The 21070-nt window shown below is 40.9% G+C and overlaps 3 protein-coding genes across 8 annotated transcripts; all 3 read left to right on the forward strand.

Annotated features, from left to right (window-relative positions):
• The first annotated feature begins 5343 nt into the window (after positions 1 to 5343).
• zgc:174906 (uncharacterized protein LOC571548 homolog) lies at positions 5344 to 7533 on the forward strand. 3 transcript variants are annotated; one of them, XM_046396520.1, is made up of 4 exons: positions 5344 to 5447; positions 6247 to 6587; positions 6681 to 6755; positions 6866 to 7533. In XM_046396520.1, exons 2-4 carry the CDS (start codon positions 6272 to 6274, stop codon positions 7144 to 7146), a joined length of 672 nt encoding a protein of 223 aa, XP_046252476.1. In that variant the 5' UTR covers positions 5344 to 5447; positions 6247 to 6271; the 3' UTR covers positions 7147 to 7533. The 3 variants fall into 3 exon arrangements, with proteins under 3 accessions (XP_046252476.1, XP_046252474.1, XP_046252475.1); XM_046396518.1 differs by having other exon boundaries at positions 5378 to 5656; positions 6866 to 7532; XM_046396519.1 differs by having other exon boundaries at positions 5378 to 5516; positions 6866 to 7532.
• Positions 7534 to 7608: 75 nt separating this feature from the next.
• Positions 7609 to 12835, forward strand: csad (cysteine sulfinic acid decarboxylase). Of its 3 annotated transcripts, XM_046396514.1 has the most exons (14): positions 7610 to 7984; positions 8066 to 8208; positions 8289 to 8415; positions 8489 to 8579; positions 9716 to 9938; positions 10064 to 10143; positions 10471 to 10525; positions 10641 to 10757; positions 10862 to 10926; positions 11039 to 11120; positions 11220 to 11419; positions 11692 to 11743; positions 11970 to 12059; positions 12275 to 12835. In XM_046396514.1, the coding sequence occupies exons 1-14, from the start codon at positions 7960 to 7962 to the stop codon at positions 12446 to 12448; spliced, it is 1524 nt and encodes a 507-aa protein (XP_046252470.1). In that variant the 5' UTR covers positions 7610 to 7959; the 3' UTR covers positions 12449 to 12835. The 3 variants fall into 3 exon arrangements, with proteins under 3 accessions (XP_046252469.1, XP_046252470.1, XP_046252471.1); XM_046396513.1 differs by having other exon boundaries at positions 7609 to 8208; XM_046396515.1 differs by lacking the exon at positions 7610 to 7984 and having other exon boundaries at positions 8070 to 8208; positions 8469 to 8579.
• A 321-nt stretch (positions 12836 to 13156) lies between these two features.
• znf740b (zinc finger protein 740b) lies at positions 13157 to 19214 on the forward strand. Of its 2 annotated transcripts, XM_046396516.1 has the most exons (7): positions 13157 to 13286; positions 15306 to 15458; positions 15619 to 15852; positions 16019 to 16147; positions 16232 to 16361; positions 16719 to 16837; positions 17003 to 19214. In XM_046396516.1, exons 2-7 carry the CDS (start codon positions 15414 to 15416, stop codon positions 17150 to 17152), a joined length of 807 nt encoding a protein of 268 aa, XP_046252472.1. In that variant the 5' UTR covers positions 13157 to 13286; positions 15306 to 15413; the 3' UTR covers positions 17153 to 19214. The 2 variants fall into 2 exon arrangements, with proteins under 2 accessions (XP_046252472.1, XP_046252473.1); XM_046396517.1 differs by lacking the exon at positions 15306 to 15458 and having other exon boundaries at positions 13174 to 13286.
• The last annotated feature ends 1856 nt before the right edge of the window (positions 19215 to 21070 follow it).

A 21070-nucleotide genomic window follows, 5' to 3' on the forward strand; every position in this document is an offset into this window, starting at 1 on the left:
TGAAATACAATTTACTCAGTTGTTTAATTTTTACGACAGTAAACAGACTAAAAGCATAGGATTTGATTTTGTCACAAACAGCACTGTTTTCCTGTATTGATCAGATCAATAAAGTTCATGGGATTCTTTCACCTGATGATGAACACCGAGGATAATTTAGGCCTTGAAACTATTGGTCTTCTCTAGATGGAACAAGAGAAAATATTGAAAGCAATGCAAGCAGTCGGTTCAGTAATGATTACTTTATATTTTCTGTAACATGAAATCTACAAAATAAAATTTCTACTCCAGCATGCCTTTATTGGTGCCCCAAAAGTATTACCAATTAATATAAGTATGTGTATGTAGTGTAAAACTACAAAAATTGATTTTTATTTGTTGTAATCCTTTGTAACTAACTCAAACTGTTGGTAACAAGCAAGCTGAATAGCATGCAGATAAGGCCAGCAAGAAGTACACGCACCCACAAAAACAGCACAATGTTTTCACTGATGTTGACACATTTAAACTAATCAGCAAGCATAAATAGATAATACAAACATGCAATACTCAAGTGGTTTGTCCCATTTTGAGAACTATTGAGCAACACTATAAGGACAACAGTACTGGGTTACCTCACCATTGCACCAACAGGGACTTTAATGCACATCACATTTTAAATATGTAGACAGCTTTGCAGCTTTAACAGCTTCCACTCTTCTGGGAAGGCTTTCCACAAGATTTTGTTTCTGTGGGAATTTTTGTCCATTCATGGAATACAGCATTTGTGAGATCAGGCACCAATGTCGGACAAAAAGGCCTGGCTCACAATCTCCATTCCAGTTCATCCTAAAGGTGCTGGATGGTGGTGAGATCAGGACTCTGTGCGGGCCAGTCAAATTCTTCCACACCAAACTCGTCCAACCTTATCTTTAGGGACTTTGCTTTGTGCACTGTCATGCTGGAATAGAGAAGGGCCTTCCCCAAACTGCAGACACAAAGTTGGAAGCATAGCATTGTCCAAAATGTCTTGGTATGCTGAAGCATTAAGATTTCCCTTCACTGCAAGTAAGGAGCCAAGCCCACCCATCCCAGTACTTTTGTCTATATAGTGTATTTCCTTGGGCATCAGCAAGTAGCATTGCATTAGCAACATACGATGACTGTGGGCAATACAGTGACAGCAGACAGATCTGCAAATCCCCACTCATAACTGATCAGCAAGACATTCATATTTTGTAACTTTAATGAGACAAACTTAAATGGGCAAACAATCCTGTGAGCCAGTTTTTCCCATTAGGTTTAAACCAGTCTGGTGTTGTCATTGTTATTCATGCTGCTGCAATCCGCAAGGACCCTATAATGCATTAGCAGATGTTAGTTGATGTTCAGTCAGTGTCACAGTGGATAACAGTGGCCCTGGCTTGGATAAATAGGTTAGGAGTGATGTAAGCAGAAATCATTACGGATTCACTCCACCACGTACACAGAGGTCACTGGGTTTAGGAGAGTCCACACCAATCCTCAAAGCCAGCAGAGCATTGCTCCATTTTGCCGCTGGGTTTCTTTCAGGAGCTCAGAAAACTGGCTCCCCCTCTTTTTGCCAGAGGGATTTTGTGTCCCTCATCCCAACAACAGGGATGTTGTTGGGTTGAGATAGGTCTGAGCTTAATGGATGAAATTATTTTTTTAAAAAAGTATGCTTAAATGAAGAGCTGAGTGAAGGATCCAGCTGACGGCATACAAATGATACTTTAGTTTGATAAGAGCTCCCTCTAGAGGTCGACTCACACTGCAGTACACACACACACATCAAGTTGCTCTTTCTCTCACTCACTTTTCCTTTGAATGTCATGATGCAGAATTCCCCCAGTCCACGGACGTGACTCGATGAGTCCTGGGTGTCGTGTACTGTACAGATTGTAAAGTCCCCTGGAGGCAAATTTGTGTTTATGGGTCAAATGAGTAAAACTGACTTGACAGAGCACCGACTGGTGACTGCCATTGAATTATAGTATGTATGACATGCTGACACCTGCCTCTCCCTGTGTCCAGTGACTTCAGCTGTGATGACACTCATCAAAACACCCATAGAAACACACAAACACACGTACGCACACACACACACACAGATTCTCATCTTCCAGCACTCGTTTATTTTTCTCCTGCAGTTCCTCCATGGCTTTAATGCAGTCCGAGAAAGTGTCTGCTCTGTCAGTCAGACTAACTGTCTTTTCCATTCATTAGGCTTAAAGGAAGGAAAATGCCTTTGTGTTTGCTATTCTTCAGTGTACTCTCTAAAGTAGGGGTGCTGAGGAGCACAGGCACGCACATTTAAATTATTTACACTTCTATCAGCGTTAATGGATGCGTCAATTCTATTATGGGCTCAATAAGTCCTTCACAAACTTTCCTATAATGAACAACAGCTTCATATATATTTCATATGAAAGCATGTACACCAATCAACCACAACATTAAAACCACCTGCTTGTAGGTCCCCGTTGTGCTGACAAAACAGCTCTGACCACCTCTGGGGGTATTTTGTGGTCACCGGATGCTGGGCCAACAAAACATCCACATGATAGCCAGGACCCAATGTTTCCCCACAGAACACTGCGTTGCAAACGGACGATTAATGTTATTCACTTGACCTGTCAGTGGTTTTAATGCTGTGGCTGATCAGCACATATGACAAGCTGAATGATAACAGACGGTCAGCCTTTTGTTATACAATATTACATTGTCATTTCCTCTCAGAGGAAATCTTATTTTTATGCACTTTGCTCATTGCTCTTCCTGCAGGAAACTGAAGCTTTCCATCTTACAGCATGTGTCCACTCTACTGTAAATAGCTGCTTTCCCTCTGTCTCATTGTCTTCCCAGCGTCTGTCTCTTCATTGGTGTCTCTCACTTTCTCCGTCTCTCTGTTCTGCTGCCCTGCTCACATGCTGTTTCCTCTCTCACTCTGGTCTTTCATATATAATGCATGTTAAACAAACAGACATGTCAAAGTCACTCAAATGCATGACTGTCCCCTCGCTGCAGCTCCATCCACCCTGAAAGGGGAGGGGGTGTCACATCTCAAAGGCTCCTGTAAGCAGCCCGGGCCCAACTGAAACTACTGTCAGCTACAGCAAACACACACTGCACATTCAACAAGGGGAAAAAAAATAAAGTAGCTCCTATACCAGAGTGCACTCATACAAAATCTTTACGGTGAAACCTATTTCATCACGTAAAGTAATAGTAGCTCTGAGAGTGGAGTTTTTTCATGCAAAATCATTACAAATGTTGGTTCAAGTCTAGTTTCAAGGAAATTGTAACAAAGGAGTTTTCTATCTGTAAGTGGATGCTTATTCAAAGGAGACATGTCTCTTTTATCACAGATTTTACCACAGCTTGTAAAGGACTTCTGTTTATGTGCATGTTTGTGCCTTTGTATACACATAAAAGTCCCTTCTCTTGTATTGTGCGCATCCAAAGCAGTGTTTGATCCATTCAAATGTAGACCTCTCCTTTTGTCCCTTGTGGTTCAGAGTGACTGTCAGACTGTCTGAGAGAACGTTTACCCTTGTCTGTTGCTTTACATGTATATCTAATTCATCTGTTAAAGCTTGGAGTGTATAAGCTGCTGCACTGGTTCACTTTTGAACTGTATATATATGCATTAATAAACACACACACACACACACACATCGAGAAAATTCCAATTTTCCAGGTGCAGGTTCCAGGTCTGTAGAATGGAGCCCGAGCCACTCATAAGAAAACTGCATTATTCTCCATCAGCACTGTGGAGCGTCCGAGCTATTACACCATCCGGCACTAGCATGCACATACAAATGGAGTTTACCACTTGACAGAGGGCGTGATGGAGCCTGAAAAGCACAAGGGTATGAGTGGGATCATGCTTGATCAGCGGCAAAGTAAGTTCATTTTCATATTCCGTACAGAATATGCTCCACTTGTGTTGCAGTGACATAATGCAAGATGACTAAGTGCACATTTCACAGACACATTATAGAGCATTTGCAGTTGAAAGCTGCCCGGAGTGTCAACATGTGTATATTTTTTTCAGCTCTTCACATCAGTAGATAACAGCATTTCGGCTCGGTGTAATTCTTCACAATGAATCTACCCAAGATCAAGTCTGAACATAATGCAAATTTATGGCATAATAAAGTCATTAGATGTACATAAAGGTGGATGAAGTGTGCGCTCCTCTGTTACACAGCAGGCTCTCCTGGGTGGTAAGAATAAATAAGAATAAATGATGGTTCACACTTCTCTTTCCACCCACTGTGGGCAGAGAGAAAACTGGATTTATTCAGACAGCTAATATACACAGTGACTCAGAGTGTATACTGTGTGTGTGGATGAAATGGGCTCTGGAGGCTTTTCCTCTCACACAAAGCAAATATCTGTCCAGGAATAAGATATTGATTTGTCATTTCCCAGAGCTGACGCCAAGTAAACAGGCTAAGCAGAAGTGTGACCGGTGGTCGCTGATAATTGTTGTCCGTCAGAGGCCTTTTCGCTGACACGATACACTATATGTGTTTGGCACACTCAATAACACACACAAATTTTCCATTTGTATTCATATTTGTATCTAATTCATGTTGCAAATCTTGTTCTGCTCATACAAAACAATCAAACATTTATTTCCGTGTTTGCAGCTTTCCACTTCCACAGTATGAAAAACAAAACATTGCTGTTTGAGCATCTTGATTGGAGAAGGTGGGCCCGGGCAGAGAAGCCATTTAGTTCACGGTTTAAATTAGGTGAGTACACTCAGTGGCAAAATAAAACAGAGCAGTCGGTAAAATACCTGAACATACAGTCAGGAACATTCATACAGATACATACCATACACACACACACACACACACACACAACCAAACACATGATCAGAGGTAATAATAAATAATAAACAAAACAGTAAGAGTTAAGAGATGTGAGTTCATGTCACTGAAACAGCATTACAACTACCAGGAAATAAGATAGATATAAAATAAGATGTTATTATTAATACCTATTTCCTTTGTACTGTATACTGCATATAGTTCACGCATCATTGCTATCAGAGTTGTTCTACTGGATTTCTTTTGGACAAGTATTTGCATCTGATCTTTGTTTAATTCAAGTAGTTATTTCATCTCCGTAGTTTCTTACCTCTCAGCTTTTTTTTCTGTGCTTATCTTCCATATTATATTATCCTATCTTAATGGGTTTTTTTTTCCTTAAATAAACCCTCTCTGTTCCCACTGATGGGTGCAATGTGTAATAAATTCCACCAGATGTCACTAAATCCTCGCGGCCATGACAGATTGCTGCAGTTAAGTCATCCCCCCACTTGATGGCAGCACACAGAAACAAAACTTGGGCGGTAACAAATATGCCAGACTGTAGTGAAGAAGAAAAAGAAGCGGCAGAACAGAAGTAGGGATGTCTGCGATCCGAATAATGTAAACAGAAGAAATGTTTTCCGTCTGTCTGGAAAAAACCTGTTTTTGTTTAAGCGCGTTAAGTAATTGGTAAGGGTCCCATGAGGATACGTTTAGTGTGCTCCGTGAAGCCAGCTGCAGTCTGTGAGAGAAGCATCTGGAGCTCGACCCGAACACATACTGTGCATTTTGAGTGCGGCACAACACCAGGAAGTCCAGACATTCACACAGTAATACTGTTGTCATGCTCCATTATGTGAAAAATCGTAATTAAAAATAACAAACATACAGAACCTTTTTATGTTTAGCTTATCCTTGGAATGTTGTTTCTTAACTACTTGCACGTTGGACATTTGCTGACTTGCAGCAGTTTAACACTGTCTACATTTAAACCTAAGTAAACAATAATACCCTTCTTTAACATCAAAGCTACTGAGCGGAGCCTTCATGTAGTATCACAATCAAGACCTCCCACCTGCTGTAGATACACACAGTATATCTCATGAAGACATTAATGTGTACTTTGACAGTGAATAGAAGTTTTAAAAAGCCTATGACACACCCACCATAAAAACTGCGATAACTGCAAGTGCAAAACTGAAGAATGTCTATTTACTCTGGTTGTGGTGTATTCCTTATTGATCATTAACATCTAACAGGAAGGACACCTACAGGTAGCATCCTGTAAGACAGTGCAGTACATTTCATTGCTAAAAGAAGTTCACCATGACCTCATAAGAACCTAAATGGAAAATATTTTTTAAAAAAGTGTTCTGCAGGTATTGCACATTTGATCATTGTCACTTTAATTTTTCCTCAGGAGCTGATTGAAACGACATCCAGTCATGGCTGAGGAACCAGCAGCAGAAATCCAGCTACTCAGAAGCCAGAAGGCCAAGCTAATCGAAATTCTAAGCGGCGATGCCGACTTTATCTTGCAGCATGCAGACTCTCGCTGTCTGCTGTCTCTTCATGGCTACCAGCAGGTGAAAGCCTGCCGTATTCCCAGTGAGAAGGTGACAGAACTGCTGGATCATATCATCCAGAGAGGGCCTGAAGCAGCACAGGGTCTGCTGGAACTACTGAAGGACCAGGCCCTGCGGGAAACCTTCCCAATGCTTCGCTTCATTGAAGATCAGCAAGTCAACACAGCATCTTCAGGTAGAACAAAGTCTGCCTAGCGCTGTCTGCAATTTCATACTGAAAAACCGTTAAACTGCCATGTTAAGTATAAAAGTTTTCTCTATATACAAGGCAATAAAGAAAGAAAGAGAAAAGGAGTTCCTGATTTACAAGCGACCGTATCATCCAAACAGATCTGCAAGAATGGTGGGTCTCATTACACTCAAAGCTGTTCCCTTTAAAACATTAAACACAGAGACCATCAACTTCTCTGTCTGCCTCTGTCTCATTGTGTCTCATTGTGTCTCATTGCACAGGCTCTCGCTTAGTGACGGAGAAGCAGCTGATGACCGTGGCTCGTGTCATTGGTAGATCTTGGAGGGAGATTGGCAGACTGGCACTGGACATCCCCTCAGTGAAACTGGAGCAGATTGAAGAGGACCATTCGCTCCATGTGGAACGGGTGTTTGCTATGCTGCGCTCCTGGTGTACCTGCCAGAGGGGAAAAGCCACTGCTGCTCACCTGCACTCCCTACTCAGTAAGGGTGACTGGGCGCTACCACCAGAAAGCATCGACTTTCTGTTGGAGACTGTCTGAGGCCTCCGCCGTCTGCTGCCCACTAAGACTGAAATCCTTGAAGGATTTTTACTGGAAATGAGTGTCTCTCTCAAAGACGTTATCATTCAATATCAGGGGGAAAAGAAAATTCAAAAACACTTGAAGCTTTTTACTACATTAAGAAATTTCCCCACAGTAACAGTCATCACCAATGAACAGGAGGCCTCTTCTTCAAATCTTATCAACTTTCTATGATAGTGCAGTTTTTATTGCCATGCTATTAAAAAAAAACTGAAAAAAAAGATTGAAGGTGCAGATTAGCAGTCACAAGAGTCCCACTGACATATTGAGCTGCATATCGTAGTATTTTAGATTAAATGTAGCCTACGTGTTGGTGTGCCGCAAGCCTTCTGTTACGGTCTGTTAGTCAGTCTGTTGAGATACTGTGACTGCCTGTGGAGGTAAAGGAGGCAGACAAGCAGTTCCAATGTTCACCCTGAATAAACTCATCATACCACAGAATGTATCTCACGGAATGTAAATGCTCATCCCTGAAAAGACAAATAATGTTTCAAACAGCTGTAGTTTCTGATGCGTCCCCCTGGTCGTTTCAAACATTACCCACCTTAGCCTGGGGCAAAGGTTGACTCATTTCCACTCCTACAGTGCGGTACCTTTGTTCTGTAGGGTAGAAGAGCCTCAGTTGGGGCAATTGGATTTCAGTTTTTTGCAGAAAAGCGAAGACGTTTCACCTGATATCCAAAAGGCCTCTCCAGTTCTGATTAACTAGTCTAGAGTCACAGGTGTTTGTTCTGCAGCCATTTTCGGACTTCACGGACTTCTCCAAAGAATATGGCAAACATGTTCCCTTTGTCATGTAAGTACATTGTGCTGTGTGTATATTATTGTTCGTAACTCCTGAGGTGTTCGATGATGCATTTTACTGTTGTAACAACAGCACACGGGCAGCTGAACGAAGCTGGTCTCCGCGACTTGAATGAGCCTCTTATCGATCACTCCGAGGGCCAACACTTCTTGAACGAAGCCTTCAAAGTAATTGTGGAGGAGGTGCTCTGCAAGGGCACAGACGTCAAGCAAAAGGTCTTTCGCCTGAAATCACCACAGTGTCAGACTGCAGTGATGGTTGTGAACGAAGCTCACAGCGTTTTCCCCCCCTGCAGGTGTGTGAATGGAAAGAGCCGGAGGAGTTGGCTGCGCTGCTGGACCTGGAGCTGAGGCCGACTGCGGAGCCGCATCACAGACTGCTGGAGAGAGTCAGAGATGTCGCCAAGTACAGCATCAAGACAAGTAAGTCTGCAAGGGTCCGCTTGAACGTAAACTGGTTGTTCTTTCATGAACAGTCCTGTCTTGTTTCTTCCAGGCCACCCACGCTTTTTCAATCAGCAGTTCGCCGGGGTGGACTATCATTCCTTGGCTGGACGATTTCTCACTGAAGCTCTCAACGCCAACCTGTAAGAACCAATATCACACATGCACATAAATGCATCGGGAAAATATACGAATTAGTATGTAAAATGTAATGCGATGAAAAGATAATTTGTTTAACTTAGGCAGAAGACGTATTCTGTCTAAGGAGAGGACTCGGGTGCAGACATGTGACACAGAGGAAAGCATAATGAGCAAAGGTTAAACTTGCTGAAGGTGGCAGTTAAACATGGCAGAGCAGCACAAGGTTCAGTGAATTTGGATTGAATATTATCTGAGATAAATATCAACAGGCCAATCAGTTTTTAGAAATTGGTCTTCCATCTGCTGTGATAGCATCAGTGTTACAGCAGCAAAGCAGGATCAATATGAAAAACATAACCCAAAGTGGTCTGTAGTTGCTGTGCCTTCATCATTCTGTTGGTGTACGGATGATGCGGCATAAAATAGTATTAATGTTACCCGAAGCAAGCAGGGAAAAAAAAAATATATATATATTTTGTGCATCACCAGTTGAATCCGTATAGGTTGACGTGGCAAGAGTAAAGATGACATGCATACAGTATGGGCTGCACTGCTGTAATTACACAACTTTATTTGCACACATTATGGGTGTGGTTCAGCAAGGTTTCATAAGGAAGGCATGGAGGTGGGGGGTGAGCAAAGGAACTGGGGTCTCAGTGACATGGCCCAGGTACTGGAGAGCAGGGAAGCTGCTTCATATTACTGGATTATTCTCATTAGTGCTGCATAAACATGTAAAGAGATTTTTCATGTTTTTGCTGGACAAGCTGGCGTAAATACTTGTATACTGCTGCTTAACCTATAACAGGGATTCAAGGAGCATGAGGCAACATGAGGTGGAACGAAATTACTTTCCCTGGTCCCAGTATAAGCCCAATAACCTACAAAATACCTAATGCTATAAATATAAAAAAACAACCAGAATAAAAAGATATAAACAGTGAACAGGGATGGCAGCAATATTTACAGTGGTATTGCAGTATTGTGCAAATGAAGGAATAGTGCAAATGAAACGAGTAGTGCACGGTTATATTATTTATGATCATATATTTTGTGCATAAAATCTGAATGTTTCATAAATGTGTGATTAAATAAAAGTGGCCCAGTAACGATCAGACTTCTTGTGTGTCAACCGCAGCTTCACCTATGAGGTGGCCCCAGTGTTTGTGCTGATGGAGACTGAAGTTTTGAGAGCGATGCGGCAGCTGGTCGGCTGGACAGAGGGTGATGGTATTTTCTGTCCTGGGGGGTCTACATCCAACATGTACGCCATTAACCTTGCACGCTACCGACTCTTCCCAGAGGTCAAAAGTCAGGGGCTGCGGGGTCTCCCACGACTTACCATCTTTACATCTCCAGAGGTCAGGACCGCATGTCTGAGGGACTGATAACACTGCCGAGACTGAAACCGTGTCGGGGTGTTCATTTAGGGTCACCATGTAGTTTATGTATTGTCTCGTATGACGTATTCCTCATGTTTTCCCAGAGCCATTACTCTGTGAAGAAAGGAGCTGCATTTCTGGGCATTGGGACAGACAATGTAGTCTTGGTGAAAGTGGATGATGGGTAATTTATTGTTCATTATAAAAGCCCAAACAGCTGATGTAGAAATGATCCAATCATTTGTCATAATCAATTAATTATTAGCTATTTAGCAAGCAAAAAATGCAAATAAAACAGGTTCAATCTTATCAAATGTGAGGGTTTACAGCTTTTCACTTTTAATTGTACATTATATCTTTGCATTTTGAACTTTTGAATAAGAATTAAATAGATAAGAGTAGAAAAAAAAATTGTTAGTTGCTGCTTATGAGTCTCAGGATTTTATACAGACAAACAGAAACTCGCTATCTCTTTTTGTGCCCTTTAGCTATACTTACTCATGTATTTCAGAGGCCGTATGATTCCAGAGGACCTTGATGAAAAAATACAATTGGCAAAATGTCAGGTAAACTCACTACTTTAAGGGTCATTTACATTAAAATCGATGCATTTTGTTCATCCTGCTTACCATAAAGCAGAGTGCAAGAAAACTGTGTTCACTTTCAGTTCATTTCTACCAGGATGCAGTGCCCTTCCTCGTAAGCTGCACAGCAGGGACCACAGTGCAGGGTGCGTTTGACCCGCTGGACCGCATAGCTGACGTCTGTGAGAAACACAAGCTCTGGATGCACGTGGACGTGAGTCCTGTGGATGACAAATCCATGTCTGTCAACCAGCCTCAGTTCTGTGAAGGGTCTGATGTGTTTGATAAAATTTCCTTTGTTTTGTCCCGTTTGTTCAGGCTGCCTGGGGAGGGAGTGTGCTCTTTTCCAAGCAACACAAATATCTGATGAAAGGGGTTTCCAGGTATTAATCTGCATGGCAGAAATATTGAGAAGGCAACATCTAACCTGGCTGACATATGACATATGAGACATATGTTTTATGTGTGTGTGTCTCTCTCTCTTTGTGTAACAAGAGCAAATTCAGTAGCCTGGAATCCACACAAGATGCTGGTGACTGGCCTGCAGTGTTCTGCCCTGCTGCTGCAGGATACCACGGTTTGGCTTCTCAGTTTGTTTGTTGTTTCTACAGAATGTTATGTTTTTCAGAAAGTAGTTTTGGACTTTTTAAAATCTTTGACAATCATTAACTTCCAGAACTTGTTGAAGCAGTGCCACAGCGCCAGTGCCACATACCTGTTCCAGCAAGACAAATTCTATGATGTGAATCTGGACATTGGGGATAAGACAGTGCAGTGCGGCCGCAAGGTTGACTGTCTGAAGTTGTGGTTGATGTGGAAAGCTGTTGGCTCTAACGGCTTGGCAGAACGTATAGACAGAGCTTTTATCCTTGTGAGGTAAATAAGGATGACAGTTGTAACTTAAAAGTTATTGCACATCAGAGAACCTACTCATTTATCAGTGAGTTAGCTATTTACATACAGACTTTTCTGAATATAAGAATTAAGGAAGAAAGAACATCTTTGCTTCCCTCTGAGTCCTGTCTGAACAGCTAGGATATTATCTACAAAATTGAAATAACAGTGACATGGTTAGGTTTTTAAAGAACAGTTTTTGGTGTGTTGTGATTCAAGGAAAAACAGAAAGTGAAAACTCAGCTCTCCTGCAGGTATCTGGTGGAGCAGATGAAGAAAAGAGAAGGGTTTCATCTTTTACGTGAGGTTAGTAAAAAAAAATATATATATTTTTTTTTTACCTGTAACTCTTATTCTAGTGCTGTTTTTGTACCCTGCTGATGTAACGCTGCAATTTCCCTTTGTGGGACAAATAAAGGTTTTCTTATCTTATCTTGTCTGATCTTATAAATGTCTAGACATACTACGAAAGTTCAGTTCTTTTTCCCTGCTTGATTTTTGGATACTTGTCTGTATTTGTATCCACGGACAGCCGGAGTTTGTGAATGTGTGCTTCTGGTTCATACCACCTAGTATGAGGGGAAAGGAAGGAGATGCAGATTACCAGGACAGACTGGCAAAAGTAAGATTATATGATTAAGATTTTTAATTCCTTCCTGCTGTTGCACACACACACACATTAGGCACTAAGATTCAAACTCTTAATGATTTGTAATTTGCATGCTTTTCTGAAAAACATGGTGGCCACCACCCTCAAGTATTCATCACTTCTGTACGACATGTCTGGATCTAAGAGTCTCTATGACTCTGTGTTCTTTTTCCTTTTCTTGTTAATAGGTAGCTCCAGTCATCAAGGAACGCATGATGAAACAGGGCACTATGATGGTGGGCTACCAACCTTTGGGAAACAAGGTCAACTTTTTCCGCGTGGTTGTTTTCTCTCCGTTGGTTTGTCAAACAGATATGGACTTCTTTCTTGATGAAATTGAAAGACTGGGAAATGATTTGTGATCAAAATCACAACTTGTAAGATGTGCACCACTTGTCTATCTCTAATTTGAGGTTGTGTTCAAATATTGATGACATTGTAATGTCACAAATTATAACAAACAACCTCATTGTATCAACTGAGATATATGATTGGCTTGAGATAGACATTTGTTTTAGTCTGAGTACCAAGGACTGTGATGAATGAATGAACAACCAATGGCCTTCATTTTAACTGTGTTTTAAAACATGTCCAATGAATTAAACAGTTCTGAAACCAGTTCACCAGACACTTTTTTGAAACCATCTTCTTTCACATGCGACACTGCATTTCATTCTTGTACGTTGCACTTAAGTCGTAACGTTTGTAAGTTGTAATGTTGGTTTTGTACAAATAAACTATTGTCCCTATCCTGCCATCTGTAGAGATGTACACTTTATATTTTACTTTGTGTGCATGGTAAAGTCTGTGAATATAAGGTCTCTAAACGTTCCACTGAGAGACCTCTACCTGCTGCCAACTGCCCCTTCTTCCCATCAGAGTCAAAAGATCCTCAAATAACTACAGTTTAAAATCTATTTTAATCTATTAAAATAGGTGATAATTAACTCTTTGCAGATTAATTAATCAACTGGTTATAGCTCTATAGAACTCACAGGTCCATGCATCCAGCACCACTACCTCACAATTATGGCTGCAAACGTGAGTCATCGCGCTTCGGTCACGTGATAGGACGTCTGGCCAATCACGGCTCTTCCCAGGGAGCACTTCCGGTGGCGTTTCCTGTCAGTGTTTGTAAACTGAGAAAAAATTGGAAGTGCGACAAGAAATATTAATCCACAAAACTCTTAAAATCGAAAGGTAAGCAGTCGGTCTTCCAACAGCTTCCACGCCCGACTCTTTAAGCGTTTTATAATATTTTACTCGTCTTTTTCTAACAGCTGTAGCATGTGAAAGAGGTTTTGTTTTGTGGTCGGCGCTGAGCCTGCACGCCCTGCCTGCTGTTGTTGTGTTGTCTGAGGCGGGGGGTGGGGGTTCAGTCATACAAGAGTTGTCCCAAAACCCAACTACTGGCTAGCTAGCAGTTTAGCCTTTTCTGTTTCATTTAACAGAGACCCTCTGCATACTTCACGCGTTTAAATCGGTACTCTAAATGCCGTATGCAGATAGGCAAACTGACTTTCAAATGTGCTCAGTCAAACAGTCCCGTTTTACTGCTAAAAGCTCACTATTCCAACAGGGACTTAAACGTTCTTGGGATAAGTCGCTAGCTAGCTCACTAGTGCTGAACTGCATCATATTATAAACGAGAAATCATGTTAGATTCTTGCAAGATCACAAAACTACATGCTTACAAAAGACAGTGACTCACACAACCCAAGTGATAAACAACTTAAATTTGAATGGTTATTATGTATTATTAGATAGTAAGTTTTATGTCTAGCCTGCATTTATCTGCTGTGTGATTTCATTTGCAGCCCCGTTGAGATTAACACATAGCACATAAATAATCATAATGTGTCCTGTGGTGGGGTATATTCTGTGTTACAGTCGGTAAGGGGATATGTGCACTGTGGTTTTATGTCAGATTGCCTTGCTGCTGGAGCATTTGGGTGTTTATATCAAATCACCTGCTTTCCAGTGCCAGAGATGAACCTATTTTCTTATCCACCTTGTGATCGTAATGAGTAGCAGTTGTATACTGGGGTTGAGTTTTGTCCAAAGTATTGATTACGGCAATGTTTTATTGGCAGATTTCCAAATGATATATTTTGCAAAGTTTATGATGGAACCTGTACATTAAACTGGGAGTTATTTCTCTTTATCAGATTCAGTGTAAAGTGTGTAACTCTTCCTGCTCATTATAGCTTACATTTAACACTATTTCTTGAACCAGTCACACTGAGCAATAAAAGTAGATCAATCTGCAGTTGAGTGGGTAGTAACCTCTCAAGAAGTCATGTATTTTCTAAGATATTTTAATCTCTAAGTCATCCCTGTGCGCTTGTTGTTTAACTATTTATAAAATATCCAGAAATCAACTTCAAAGTTCATTAACTGGAGGTAATAACCCTACATTTGTTTCTTCTGAATAGTACAAATGGGGATGACAAGAAAGGAAAAATAGTCACTAATGAATGTATTTACTGAATGTAAATACAGTGTGTTTGTTATTTTTGCACTTAAGCTGTTAATTCCAAGGAAACAAGTTTGTGGTCATGCAGAATTGCTCCAAAGGCTACTGAGTACAAATCCTGATTTAATTGCTTGAAATCCAGTTCAGTGTATAGTGATTGACTGGCTGACCTAATGATTCAATACTTAGTATGTGCTATGAAACATGACTTGGGCTAAAAACTACCTTAGATGAATACTTAAACATGGCCATTATCTGCATGCATGTGCTTTGAATTGTCCGTTAATCAGGCTAAATTCCACAGTTAAACTAGTCAATTCAGAAAATGTCACGCTACTTATATTTCATTTTAAGATGGCCTATAAATATATAATATAGACAAGACTGTACACCTACTCTCAGTCAGAAGCTCGCAGCACATTTTTGGATACTTGTCTTTTAGATATTTCCGTCTCTCCTCATGTATGAAGCATTTGTTTGATTATTTTATCATAACCTCACATATTCTTTCTGAAGAATTTTTTCCCATTGGATGTGATGTGTGTTTTCTGTCACCCATGGAAACATGGCATGCACCAAACCATTGGGGTTTTCTTGCCTGATATAATGCTGGACCTAAATTCCTGGTTATATATATCCAGATTTGGTGATTTGTAAAATCTATATAGATTGGTCTGGTTTTCCAGCTCCTGATTCCAGCATGTAAAAATGTTAGCCTGATCTTGTCATGCCTCTACTTTCAGGCTTTGGCCCCTGATGATTTGGGTGGGTGTGGTCTCCTTCTCTTAACCCTCATCCTGAGTGAAGCCCCCTCTGTCCCCCCTAAACACACACGCATTCAAACCACGGCGATGACACACCATTCCAACAACTCTGTTCGAGACCATATGAAATGGGTCAGTGAACGTCTCTCCATCTCCAGATTCACAATCATGATGCCAGTGCATTTCTCTGTTACTCCCATTACTCAGCTCCCTCTCCTTCCCCTGACTCCCTGTCTCTATGAGGAGTCCTCTGGCCCCCTCTTTTCACTCTGACATGTTTTTGTGTTGCCAGGCTGGGTTGCTGGGCTGCGAAGCGGTGTTGTCCAGCATGGCCCTCATGCAAGCCAACAATATCCCAAGCCAAAAAAGGATGACGTCAGCTTTGGGTCAGGGGCACAGGGCCAGTCCTGAGAGCCACCAAACCCATACGCAGCACAGCCAAAACCATCACGGACACCAGGTTCACCATGGACAAGCGCACCACAGCCACGTGGGCCATCCATCAGCTGGAAGCTGTCCACCCCTGGTAAGGGAAAGTTAAAACTGGACATGGTCAGAAGGTTAAAGATGTAAACGTTGCTTCCATGAACAAAATATAAGTTGTTATTAAGGCAAATGTTAAGACAGTGAAAGTAAACTTAAAACTGTTTGGTGCAGTGCAGTTTACCCACTGTCATTCCTTACTCTAAAAGCTAATCCGAAAAGACGGGGATTATCACTCATCAAGATTGATGGATGGAAAGGACACGCAGGCAAACCAGAATATGCAACCCAAGAAGAAGCACAAAAAATCAGGGTCATCTAACAAAGTTAAAGTGGAGGTAAGGATTGTTTTAAAGCTGCACTTATTTAAGTGTATGTTCCTTGTTCAGTTCACTTTCAACTAACTTTGTTATTGTTGTTAGCATTTACTTCCAGCAATCGATATGGATGATGACAGTTCCTTGAAAGTCCAGAAGAACTTCATCTGTGATCACTGCTATGGAGCTTTCCGGAGTAGCTACCACCTCAAGCGACATATACTTACACATACAGGTGAGAACTCAGGGCTCAGCTCTTCGCTTCAATGTGCCCTTTGCATGTAGTGGTTGGATATGGGAAACAGGGTTGCGTAACGAAGCCACTGTTCAGCCTCACAGTGGAATCCACCATTCTGAGGCTCCATCTGTTTGGATTAAACTACAAAAAGTCACAGATTTGCAATGATTTTAAGTGCTAAATTGGGAGCATACAGTTATTTTAACAAAGTGCTTTGTTTTTGTTTAGAAATGGAATCTTAAATTCCATGTAACGTATTATATGTTTTTCTACCTGTCCGTCCTCTTCGTCTTCTTGCATGCATTGAAATAGGCTGTAAGTGTTGATAAATGTTCCACCATTGGTTCTTCTCAGGGGAAAAGCCATTTGCTTGCGACGCGTGCGATATGCGGTTCATTCAGCGCTACCACCTGGACAGACACAAGAGGGTGCACAGCGGAGAGAAGCCGTACCAGTGTGATCGCTGCCATCAGGTTAGTTAGCTATGGTTTCAGAATCACATATGCGCTTCACATGTACTTTTGGGTTTGTGCATATTAGTCAGGATCTCATAACACCAAATAAGTCCTTGTGTCTTTGCAATGTCAGTAACATTGTTCTGCTGACTTTGACCAAACACCTTCTTTGTCTGGCTCCAGAACTTCTCGCGGACAGACAGGCTGCTGAGACACCGACGGCTATGTACGGTTGGGGTGAACAAAGAGGAAAACCAGTACTCACAGGACGCATCTGCCCATCCAGCTTCCTGGAGCCCTCTACAGCCTTCCAACAACCGACTCACTGTCTGACCCCCTCAGCTTCCCACAGAGACCCTACAGACAGCAGCAGTGTGCAGCTCAGTGATGTCACATGTTGGAGCTCAACAGTACTGTAACCTGAAAACAGCCTAGCTTAAACACAACCAAACTTTAGTGCCCTCGCGCCAGCTCCTTCTTAGAGCTTGATAGTGGATTTTTTGTACTTTTTTATCTACTGTTACATTTACGAAACAGGCAAAAGAGGAAGGACTAATTCGCGGTCTTGGACAGCTGGTCATTGTATTATGGCAATAACTGAATGAAAAACGCACACGTGTCCTTCTGTTGGAGAGGTTGCAGGTGTTTTTTGGTTTTGCTGCCAAGGGATTGCAAGTATTTCTGACTGAACTGACCGTCAGTGTATCATGCAGCACCTCTTAGGTGTCCTGTTGACCTGCATCATGTACCAGCTACTGCTCCTAAGTGAAACACCACAGCAGACTTGTGGTCCCTGCTGCCTTGAGGTAGTAAATAGCCACCTATCCATTACTGTAGGTGTTGTGTGCATAACATAAAATTAAATTAAATGTACTTTTTGATAACACTGATCTCAGCATGAAAGGGGCATATTAAAATACGAACTAGTCATCCATTTTTAATTCCCATAGAAGCCTTTTTTCCCAACACAGAAGTCTTAAATGAATCTAAAATGACTTCTTACAAGCTATTCATCTAGATTTAAAACTCCAGGTGCAACGATCTTTTTAGCGATCTTGAGAAAACACTAAAGGTTGTCTCGATGCTCCTGAAATGTTATGTTTTCAACTAATCTTGCATTAGTTAAGTTGTGTAGTGACTTGTCTCACACCTTCACTGGTCAGCCTTGTTTCAAAGGGGTTTTGTCCTGAATTTTCATAGGTTACCCTGTTGAAATACAGTAGAAGGCTGAAGGCTTTGTCGGAAGAGCCCAGATTTTTAAGCTGTTGAAGTTGGTGAAAGTTTTTTGTTTTTTTTTTAAACAATATTAACAGGACACAGGAATTGCCCGTCTGTTGATAAAATGAGGTGTTTCCTAAAGTGTTTTAAATTCCTTATGTTTACTGTCTGTCTGTTCCTAGAAACCACCGTCAGTAATTTTTCCACTCTCTGCATTCATAGACTCGTCTGACCTTTCCAAGTAATGTTAATGACGTGAGGCTGAGTCAGTGTATTATCTGAAATCCTGAGTTTCACCTTAAGGTTCTGGAGGTTTAATTCAGTGCCCCTGATAACGTCCCAGATCACTTTAAAGAGTTGAAGGTTTCATTTGACTCCCTCATAGACTTTTAGAGCTCACCTTCATCTTGACCTGACTGAATGTGATCTGAATACAGTGCCATGCGGTCTCTAGTTCAACCTTGAGCATCTTCAGTGAAGGTGACTAATCATAAACGGTGGACGAGGTACTATAAGGTCCACGTGGTGTTTTGTATGACGATAGCCTACATATTATTATGTTCAAGTTTCTGTATGAATAATTCAGACTGTAAACACTGGACTGAGGACCTTAGCTCAGTTGTAGAGGATTGTATTGTAGACTGGTACTTCTGTTGCTGTCAAACTTTTAGACTATGTAAAAGGAATTCGGGGCCCATCACTGACTTGTCTGCTTTTTATGAAGTTAATATATATGTAAATTGTACTAGGGATAGAAAATAGTATGTATGGGACCTACGCTCCAAAATAAAATCAAAGTATTTACAAAGTTATAATCCTTAGATTTCTTATGACAGCTGGAAGCCAATGGCAAGTCATCTTTCAGCTTGCTAGTAGGACTAAAGTACAAGCTGCCGCTCTTGCCCCTTTTAGTATAGCAACAATGATTAGTCAAGATGTTTTTTACGTTTCTTTTGCATGTATTTGTTGGAGGATCTTGTATACATTTTGTTTTGGTAAAAAAAAAAAAATGTTCAAAATGTAAGCCCCACATTTTATATTTTATTTTATTTTTTGTTTAATTTCAGGGGTGAAGTAAAATCAGTGACTCACTCAGTCAATCATACTGTAGTATTTAGTTTGTGATAGAGTTTTAGGGCCCCAAGTCTGAATAAAACTGTTACACTTTTGAAACAAATGAATGTTCACATTTTCTGCAAAATCTGTGCTAAAGTCATTTTATTTTATTTTGAAGTACCCACGTTTCACTCCTTCATTGTTTTGTACAAAGCCGGGCTCAATTTCAGCCAGAATTACAGCATCTTTTGAGGACTTTATAGCAGTGAGTAAGTTAAGTTAATTATTATTAAATTACTAGCAATTATGCACATTGTTTACTGACTGAATCATCCAAACCAGAAAGGTGCAAAAGATTTCAGAGACATGTAATACACCAACTGTGTCAGCAGATGGCATCCATGACCATATCAGGGCCCAATTTTCTCTCTAGCACAGTAATAAAAATGAAGAAACACTTTAAATATTTTTCCCAGATAGGTGGTAATTCAAATTCATCAGAAAACGCTCTGGGGGAAAAACATGCAAAAACAAGGAATCAAGAAGCGCTCAATCCCTCATGGGGAAATTCGTTTTTACACACAGTTGAGTGAGATAATATCAGAAAGTCCTCAGTTTTTGTGTTTGTGTGCTGTTGTTTTAATTACCAGTTTAATTGCAGGATATTGTCACCACACTCACACACACACATATACACACATGAGCGAGTCTTAAGAGGTAGGTGTGAAGAAAAACAGTGAGATCAGTTCCAACAGGGCAACTGAACTCATGTTTCCACCTGCATTTGAATCCATTCTGAGGCAAAGTTTTGGTCTGAAGACCATCAAGCTACAATGAACAAAAAAACAAATACCACTGTTTAGACAATTTTGATTAGGAATACAGGCCAGTTAATCAGTATACACCATATGAAAGCACGGCATTTACTCTGTTTTTCCAAATGAGGCTATAAATTTAACCAATTTAATCAATCAACAATTGAGTCATCTACTTCCCACAATAAATCTCCTCATAAACAACCAGAAGTCTGAGAACAGTCTTTTTTTCAGATTAATGTTCAAAAAAACCAAACCAATTCACTTTCCAAAGATATGAAGCTAAGGAAAACAACAAATCCTCATATTTGAGAAACACTTTTTTTCGGTTGATAAGAAAATCAGAATAGTTAATGTAAAAATGGTCAGTGATAAATTTTCTGCACTGTTATCCAATGACACAGGTCTGTCAACTGGACACTGCAATACAGTTTAGTCACTTAGGTAGATGAAGACAAGATCTTGTCTGCACCACAAGAGGGAGATGTATCCTAAGTCTTTCACAGCAGTGCTTCAGTAAGAAACAGAAGGTGCTTTCACAGCCAAGTGCTCTGCAGTTTTCAGGAACCTTCATTTAGTAATCGTTGGAGCATACAACAGATGATCGACAGCCTGCACCTCGTCCAAAGAACAATCAAATCAATCAAAATATATGACCCAGTTTGGATGCTTAATTCCACCCCTTGAAATGAAAAGTAAAAATTCAGGTAAAAGCAGTTCAGTCACATTTTATGAGTCCACTCTGATTACAAAACTTGCTAAAAATATACACAGCAGTCAGCCCTGTATAGATAACAAATAGATACAGTAAAATAAATATAATTTCTTATACATGTTGCTGTTAAGAGGTATTATTGTCAAACTGGGTAATCAAACAGACATAAAACTGCATGGTGATAGCTGACACCCACCCACACCCTGAGAAGAGGAGAGAATTTCTTCGAGTACATTGCCCTGTCACTCCGCCTGCATAGGCATTGCCACATCAGTCGTATGTTAGCAAGTACAGATCATACCCTTTAGCACCTTCCTCTTTGCTATTGACCAGTTCCTTAATTAAAGCATTAGGATAGACAGGATGAGATCAGCCTGAAGGCTGTTGGGAGTGTGCGCTTTCCCCCATGGGAGACATCCCTCCCTCTGCAGCCTGATTTACAGCACC

Source organism: Scatophagus argus, chromosome 8 (genome assembly GCF_020382885.2).
Source record: "Scatophagus argus isolate fScaArg1 chromosome 8, fScaArg1.pri, whole genome shotgun sequence".
Lineage (NCBI taxonomy): Eukaryota > Metazoa > Chordata > Actinopteri > Scatophagidae > Scatophagus > Scatophagus argus.